The 9,444-nt window shown below is 34.6% G+C and overlaps 1 protein-coding gene across 1 annotated transcript; it reads left to right on the top strand.

Moving 5' to 3' along the window:
- Window positions 1-6,828: 6,828 nt before the first annotated feature.
- LOC149142347 (mitochondrial outer membrane protein porin of 36 kDa-like) lies at window positions 6,829-7,490 on the top strand (the record flags this gene model as incomplete). Its single annotated transcript, XM_089447584.1, has 2 exons — window positions 6,829-7,040; window positions 7,190-7,490. Coding segments are annotated over 2 exons (513 nt in total), but the record flags the coding sequence as incomplete, so codon positions are not given.
- Between the last annotated feature and the right edge of the window lie 1,954 nt (window positions 7,491-9,444).

Below are 9,444 nucleotides of genomic sequence, written 5' to 3'. Positions count from 1 at the left end.
TCACTTCAACTCATTTTCCTTTGAAGTTGGATTTTCTTATGTCATGCACTCATGCTAATCAACAAAAATCTGTAGGTGAGGAAGGAGACTCTTCTTAGTCCTATGGATTTAAATCCATTCCAAAATCATTCATCTGAAATGGTTGCACTAGATTACATGGTGTCTTTGGCCAGTGATGTGTTTATTCCTACATATGATGACAACATGGAAAAAGTTATGGAAGTGCATTGCAAGTAATCTTATATTGTTTTGCATATATTTGACAGAGAGGATATAGTGGTTACCTGGTGGTACGAGTTGTAGTGGCGACAAATTTAGTTCTCTTAGAATAGACCTTTGTAAGTAGCGTTAAGAAGCCTTGGGAATTGGGTCATAGGTATTATTAGTAATTTTTCAGTCAGTTGTCTACATTATTTATTATATGTTGCCTTTTTCTTTCTTGATTTTGTTGGATACTTTCTTGATTGAGTTTCAGTTCAATGTAAATTGTGGAAATTCTTTGGATGCATTAATCTTATTATCCTAGTGATACATCAACATTTGAGAATTATTGTTATATTAATATTTTAGAATAAAGATCCCTAGTTGTGAAATCCTTAAATGAACCTCTTAGAAGCCCATTTCTAATCAATCCTGAAGGGCCTCAATTTTAACTTAAAAGTCGCTCTGAGTTGGAATTATTTTTTGAAGTGTGACAAATTATTTTTTGAAGTGTGACAAATTAAAGATACCATGGTAGCAGCTACTAACAAAATACTAGTTTTACTGTCTTAAGTTTTGAAATACATATTTTAACAGGATTACAAGAAATGACTACCACCCAACATTGTTTCAACGCATAATTGACCATAATTGGCCAAGAGGGGTGAGAAGCTCTACAGCTAGGTCAGAAGAGATCTTCAATAGTTTGAGCCTCCACTCGTCCATACATGTGACACTAAAAGTACTAGAAAAAAGAGCCCAACATTAGTTACTATTACATTAAAAATAAAAATAGAAAGAAAAATAAATCAACTATATTATATATCTTCCCATATTTGTAGTATAGATCCATCTTCATCTAGATAGAGAAATAAGAGCTTACCTTAATACCTTCAAAAATAAAGTCATTTGATTCTACGAGGCCAGTAATAAAGGATTTTTCAAGAGCAATGTCAGCATGAAAAATTGAACTCGACAAAAATCTTTGTATGAGCTTCCTTGAAATTCAAGTTGTTCAATCAAAGTAATTAGAAATTAGTATCAAACAGAGTAATAGTAAAACTTTAATACTTGATTAATATATTCTCGTATCAGTCAATGGAATAGACCGTTGATTACAATTCATGAAAAAATTTGGTCCAAACCTTAGTATGTTTTAACTTCAAATAATTTAAGCCAACAATAGAAACTATACCATACTTGTGAAATGTACTTTTTAAAGCATTAAACCATCATTGAAAAGGATAAAAATGGTTATAAAACATTATCATATATTGTAAAAATGTAAAATCATGTAGTGGCATGCTTTCCAAACAAATTTGAAGAATTATGAAACACAAATTGAAAGTCATAAGTACCAATTCCCCATCCTATCTGAATGATTACGAGAATTGAACATGTGAACATGTCATGAAGGTAAGGACAGATCTAAAAATTTCAAACTGGGGACTCATGGAATTTAACAATGAAATATTCTGGCACGTGGAAGTAGAAGACCCATCTGCATTCTAATTTGCACAAGAATCAACTCCAAAAAATCTAGGTAGTCAAGGAGAAATCACATATCCACAAAGCTATGTCTGGAAGAATAAATGAAGACAACACAAGTACAGGTAAAATGGGAAACCCTGCTGCCACTTCTTTGGTAAACCATGATTCAGGCATTGAAACTTTGTTTCTGGTTTTCAGTAAAAGCCTTAGGGGCACTAAACAAGCAACAAAATGAGCATTGTACTAGACAAAGATATAAGACCCTGGAAGTGTCTAAGCAACTATGAGGAAATGTACAACTACTGAAGATCTGATAATGGAACACAAAGTAACACTCTTATGAGTTCACAGTTCATGTAATGGTACATATCCCAAAGAAGTACTAATTTCGTTCATTATATCATTGCATTGCATCAGAAGGTGAAACATCTGATGTGATATGTCCAGAGGAGCAGATTCTGTGGCATCATTCTCAACAGTGAATTGACTATTGCATTATTCTCAAGAAGAAGAGATGTAGATATAGGTATAGTAACATTTTCTTTTTGAGAATGTTCATCCATGGCAGTCACCACTGTACGATTGAGTTCCTCACTAGGTTACATGGGCAATTTCTTTTAGAGTTCCGTTTCCGAACTCATCTGCCTTCTTTAAGCAAGACTTCACTTAAACCACAGGTCGCAATTGAAGTGTGTACTTAGGAGTACTCTCACTTGGAATTTCTGGAACCCCATGTCTATCCAATGATCTCAGGGAAGCCATATGTTCTTGTGTTACAGCTAGCAGTGATGGAGAGACTTCTTCACTCTATATTCCTGACAACTTCAATGACTCAATTTTACTTTGCAATGCCAAAGATTCATTCTTTGGTTGAAAGATCTATTTTAGGCGATAGCTGTCATCTTCTTGACCAAACAAGTTGTTCTCTGTAGCATATTCATAGGTTTTTTCTACATCAGAGTTGTGTTTAAACACAACTTGAGCAGAACCTGAATTAAAATAAATTCGTGTTCCTGAAACATCCAATGGCCCAAAGCGTGCAAACTTTACTTTCAACTACACTACAGAAGGTAATACGAATCCCTGAGGAAATTTCATGCAAAGTTCCATTGATCCTTCAATTTCTTTAGATGAATCATATGACTTTTCAAAGGAGGATTTCCTAGGTTTTTTCTGCTCCTACATAAACAAAATTGACTTATAGGACCTATTTCAGCAAAAATGCTTGCCCCAAATTGCCATCCACATCCATATACACCAAGACCAATTATATAATGCATGCCACAAACATCGAATCATATTTTTAATTTGAGGAAATGGGAGGCTGAACCTTGGGCCTCCATGACCATTTTAGAGGGAACCAGTTGAAAATGGCTTCAATTATGGAGTCTTTATAAATGATGGTTGGGTGCACATTGGTTCACTTCAACCTCCACCTAGAGGTTAAGCGATTTCACACTCTCAACTTAGGAAACACCTTTGTAGACTCTACCTCCTCTAGCCCACCTCATTCTATGGATACACCCTAAGTGGTCATATCTAGAAGCTACTAGAAAGGCCCACTGAAGACAATCATGTGGCTATCTACATTGATATTGGCTCCACAATTGTGAAATATGAATCCCTAGCATGTCATGTGGACCAAGTAACTAAAGCCCAAAACAGGCATTACATTTTTACCTTTTTTTAGTAACCTAGTATGTTTTGTTGAGTTCTATTTTTATTATGCCAGTATGTTAAGCAATATACCTATGGAATTCTAAGAAGAAGATATAGGTAGGCCTCCATAGTATTTTGACTGGTTCATCCTTAACTAGGGATTCCAGGTTATGCTTGCCTAGGACTATATATTTTTAGTAAACTTAAGTTGTATCATATGGCCACAACTTTTTTAATATAAGCTCTACTAACCCCCACCCCCCTCACCTTGAAAAAAAACATAAAAAAAATAACTAACCTAGCAAAACTTGAAATTTACAATATCCCTTAACAATGAACAAGGATAGTGTTTTTTGTTTCTATTGGGGGGTAGGGTTTAGGTTTAGGGTTTTGAACAGTGCCCTTAACTAATACAAACTACACCCAACCCATTATATGGACTACAAGCTTGCTTGGTTAACCATGAGTTTCCAACAATGACAACTTCAAGTAAAGGTCAATATATACTTCAAAGGAATCCATAAGTAATGGAATGTATCAATTGCTATACTTACTACCTAGAAACAATTGCAAAAAGGATTCCAATCAAGTCAAAATGTTTACATCATATTACTTCATATTCAAGAATTGGATATTCTATGAATTCATCTAGATAAAACGTTTATGTTGTCATTGTTAATCTATGTTATTCATTTGTAACGCTGAGTGCCAAATTGATTTTTAACCTAGAGATATAATTTTTTTGTAAATGATTGTGTGTGTGATCCTAAGCACAATTGTACTTTTATTCCTATTTGTTTTTATCTCCGTTGGGAAAGAAATGTGCCGAAATAATCATAATACGATTTGAGCTTCTATTTCTTTATGCCAAACACTTTATCAACAAACTTTATTGTTGTGTCTTAGTGAATGGATTGATTCCAAGATGAATTTTCTCAACAAGCATTTTTTAATGGTAGCAGTAGTGTAGTTTTCATTGATTTTTTGTAGTATGCAATGTCAGTGGCAATATGTAATTCACAATAAGAGCATAAGATGGTAGGCTCTGTAACATAAGAAGCTACAAAGCTTATATGCAATCATATTTTGTGATCATTTTTCATACCCTCTATTTTGGTAACATTATTAAAAACTTGAAACTTTGCAACAATTTTTTGTATGATTCGTAGAACACCAAACTAATTTCGATAGATATGAAGGCAAGTATTTTCCATCATTTTGTACTTGGCACTAAATCAAGCATCAAGTAAGTATTACTCATAGCAGTGATGGTGTATGATACATAATAGAAATCATTTTTGACAATAATTGCTAACTATCGTTCCCTTAGCAACCAACCTTTCACCTTCCTCCATCTTTCTTGTGAATGCCCCATAAGTAGTACAACTTAAAAACAAACCCCTATTCAAAATTTATTTCAATTGGTTGTTTGCATCCTGAATTTCACTAGCCTTGCAAAGTTCATATATCATAGAAAAACATATGAGTGCAAACAATAATCTTTAAGAGCGATATTCCATCACATTATTAGAATGAAATTTCCTCTGGCAGATAAGGAAACCTTCCTGACATGAAAGTTGTGTACTTGGACTTCAAATCATCTATTACAGTTTTTGATGGCTTTTCCCCTTTACTTGATGGCAATTTCTTCAAAAGAGTTGCTTCCACCAATTTCAATATCTCCTCACCTAATAGATACTTCTCCTCGACATTAACATTGGTGAGAAAGGAAGAAATATTATTTTTTGTTAACTAAGAGGAAAGCTCCTTGGTAACTATGATAGGACCAAGAGACATTGGACCTGACTCATATGCAAGTACAAAGTTTCCATTTTGGTATCCAACCAAAAAGTGATAAGAAACTTGACCAAGTGTGAGGGCGTTAGCTTGAATATGTCATTTTATTATTTTGAGTGCTTTATGTAGCTAAGTGACTCTTATTGTTAGGCCTATCTATACTAATAGAGATTGGATGCACAACCTTAGGATTCCCCTTGGTTCATTCAGAGTGGGCTCCCACTAGCTTTGGTTTGAGATATCTCACGGCATCACACACCTCAAAGGGAATTTTCAACTACGTGACTTACAAGAGATCAAGTTTGGGGAGCACATTGTCTTCAAATGTTCCATCTAGTAGGAGATAGCACTGTTACATATTTATTGGATTTATTCTTGACTGATAACACTTGTTGTTTGGTTGTTTTGTCATGACTCACATATTATTCATCAATTTTAAAGTTTTGTTTGTTGCTTAGAGTCTATAGCCGAGGTACCAAGCACTATGTGTTGCCTAGCTTTCCTTTTCAAATCTTAAAAGACAAAAACAATATCATTTTGCAAATATGTTTTTTTAGTGTTTGAAGGACAAGTTTATAGGCTTGTCATGGATTCCTCCCTTATGCTGGAGGAGAGCTAGCCTTATGTGAGAATGATGATCACCAAGGTGACAATGGGTGATGTTTTCAAGTAACTTTAGGGTTTGTATTTGATAATTGAATCTATATTTCGAAGCACAGATTTTAGAGGTAGCAATGAAGTGCCTTTCTCCTTGGATTGATCGAATGAGTTTAGGCACTTATTCCATTTTTTAACAAACCATCATTTGGTTGATGTTATGGTTCTTTTTCTTTTGAGAAAGAAGCTGCCACAAGATATTTGAAAGCTTTTGTGGCTGCCTTGAAGGCTGGATCAAAGGAGGAAAGGGAGCCACCCCTCCTTAAGGAAGTCATGGCTACCTCTAAGAATAGAGAACTTGATAATGAAAACCTAGTTGTACAAGATGTCGTCTCTATTAATTGTAGGATTTGAACAATCAAATCTATCTTTGACATCATATTTAGCTTTGAACAATTTTCATGCTTAATGTAGGTGTTTTTTTGTAAAGTAATAACCTGTAGTACTTTGTATTAATTGGGACATTTCTACATTCTATAAGTTAAAACATTCTTTCAGTTATTGTGGTATTCATTTTTACCATTTAGAAAGACATGACAATTAAGGTGATTAGACATTTGTGTCAATTGTGCCATTTTCCTGAATGCATATATTTGCAATATGTTGTAGTTTTCATCTATAGTGTGCTCTTCCACTCAGTCTCACCTGAGAAGGGATCAAATTTCCAGTTCTGCAGTTTGAAATAAGCCATTTGGAAGGATATGAAAAATAATAACTGGTTTTATATGTGAGAACCATTGCAACGAAACATCTTGTTCTTGTTTCTATCTAGAGCCTTTTCTTTGTAATATTGTAGACATTTACTCAGACATCTATATTAGTCAAGCTTCAACATGCCCCCTAATTTTGATCATCAATAGTCACAAGTTTATCTACATGGTAAAATTTCATGCTGGTATGTTGTGATAAACACAATGCTTAACAACATTCTTCATGTTTTATAGTGATAAAAATAATTTTGTAATTTTTTTTGTGAAATAGATTACACTTTAACTTTGCTTACATTATATATTGTAAATTTGACAGGTTGAGCTTCAATATATGCATGATTATGCAGGGGTCAGTACAAGCATTGTATTGACACCATCTCCAATAACACATTTCTCAGGAGTAATTGGAAATGAGAATCTTTCTGTAGGGGGTGAAGTTTCTTTCTACATTGCATCAGGAAACTTCTTGAAATATGATGAAGGCTTGGGTATTTCAAAGCTTGATTTTGTTTCTTCTTTGACCTTGTAAGACTTGGTCCTTGCCATTCTTGTAAACTAAAATAGTGAATTTTATTGAGTTTTTTGGTAAAATTTAGGGGCAATTGCAAACTTCTTAATGAAGCATTGCATAGAATTTTTTTGGTGTCATACTGAAAGTGACTCATGCTTTGCAGAACTGGTAAGGGTGATACCTTGAAGGCATCTTACTTGCACATTGTTAGTCCTCTAAAAAAGACTGTTGTTGGAGCAGAGATATCACATAGCTTTTCAAGGAACAAGAAAATGTTCACCATATGCACTCAACATGCTTTGGACCCACCAACAACAATTAATGGGTGCCTCAATAATTATGGAACGACAACCACACTACTTCAGCATGAGTATAGGCCTACAAGTATTTTTACTCTTTCTGGTGAGGTGGACACAAAATCCTTTCACAACCATGCGAAGGTGGTGTTATCTCTGGTTTTGTAGACTTGAAGGATATGTCATGGATATGCACTATTTGGTACAGATTTAAGCGAAGTTCTGTGCCAAATTTTGATTGGAATTTTTGAGTTTTTCCTTTCAAAATAATTATTTCAGTTCATGTGTTTTCTTTTGAGGCACAAAGCAGCTCAACACCTTGACTTAATTAGCAATGTAGTTTGTTGAAGTCAGATGTTGTAAATTTTATAAGGCATGTGCTCTTGAAAATGGGTGTTGCCAAACATGGTTGGTCGAAGCTTTCATCTGGTTGAAAAGTTGTGAAACATTTTTGGTTTTAGGTAATGGTAAGATTATTAACTAAGTTCTTCAGTATTTGATATGGGTGGGGTTTTTCTCAAGCCCTTCATTTCATATTGTTTCAGCATTTGGATGAGGGCTTAGACCTTCCCATTTTGATTGAATTAATAATTTGAGGGTGTGTTGGCTTGCCCAAATTTGTCGTGGACATCAGCGCTCGCCCTTCAACTGATCCAATTGGTTGTCTTTTTTTTTGTAAGAAAAGGAGTTGGCACTGTTGTCTGTGTAACATATTCATTTTTAACCAATAATAATTTTTTGATGTGACTGATATTAACACCATAGTTGATATTTCTTCTTATTTCCATCTAATATTTAAAGTTGATTTAATGTACTTTTGCATAGGTGTATTCAAGTGCCATAAAAAAGTCTAAAGAAGCATCTTTCTTTGAATCATATGAGGCTGCACATTCCATGCATGACTTGACGGCTACAATAAAAAAGGTATTTTTCCATCCAGTTCGGGATCTTGTGATATTCTTTTTTGCAGTTGTAAAATGGAAATTTGTTAATGAATTGGGCTCTACCTTTTCTTAGAGGCCATGGCCAAGGGTATCTCTTCCATTAAATTCATCCAAGATTGCATCTTTCCTCGTCTGTTGAGATATTCCATAACCATGGGCCATCAAGGTTGCTAAGACTTCCACCCACTTTTGGATGGGGTAGATAACTTTGTTGGCCACATTAAATTCATTATTACTTGCATCTTTCCTCGCTTGTTGAGATAGACCACATTCATGGGCCATCAAGGTTGTTAAGATTTCCACCCACTTTTGGATAAGGTAGATAACTTCGTTGGCCATATTAATTCAGTAACATGTCTTCGAGTGGCTTTGAACCTAGTTTTGTGCATTGAAAGTGCTTACCACTTGACCACAACCCACCTAAGAGGAATTTGAGCAGTTCGCTTCAATTTTTTTTAATATACAATTTAACTATTTATTTACTGGATAAATTGTGAGACTCTTGTGAAAATATCCTTGACAGATCCCAGGTGAGGACCAGATCCAGGTTTACCATGTCAGAACCTAGGTTCATTAAGATGATGACCTTGGTTTGAAGATATCCACCATACAAACTAGGACCACCCATATTTATCGTTGCCATCTCTCTTTCATCATCAAGACTAACATACTGAGGATCTGTAACCAGTGGAGGCCCATGGTAGTAATTGCAATGCAATTTATTAGAATACATGTCATGTCCACAAGTTTTTATATTTAATCTCTGCATCCAATGTGGCCATTTCTTATTATGAGATTTACCACATCCGAAAATGACATCATTCACATCATTTTGAAGAAGTCTACAAAGGTCAACATAATTTTTTTCACATTTACAACTTCCCTCACATTTGTTGGTTCCTGAAGTTCGAGCACTTTCATAATAAAAATAGGCAAAGTCAAGCAGCAAAAATGGTCCACTCGCTTTTCATCTTCTGATATTAGAATGAAGTTTTATTAGAGGCACTGTTTGTTTGTTTATTTGTTTTGGTTAGAAAAGGGTTTACTCTTGGTTTTATGTGACTATTAATTTATCATGTGTAGCATGTTGAGAAATGGGAAAGAATAATGTGTGACATTTATCTTGCAGAAATTGATGCTGAATGAAAGGATACTGAGTTTAACCAAGCTACAGTTCA

The sequence above is a fragment of the Pinus tabuliformis genome, chromosome X (genome assembly GCF_031772625.1).
Source record: "Pinus tabuliformis cultivar Carrire ecotype Pingquan chromosome X, CPIR1, whole genome shotgun sequence".
Lineage (NCBI taxonomy): Eukaryota > Viridiplantae > Streptophyta > Pinopsida > Pinales > Pinaceae > Pinus > Pinus tabuliformis.
The sequence above is the reverse complement of the archived record's forward strand: the minus strand, read 5'-3'. Positions and strand labels throughout refer to the sequence as shown.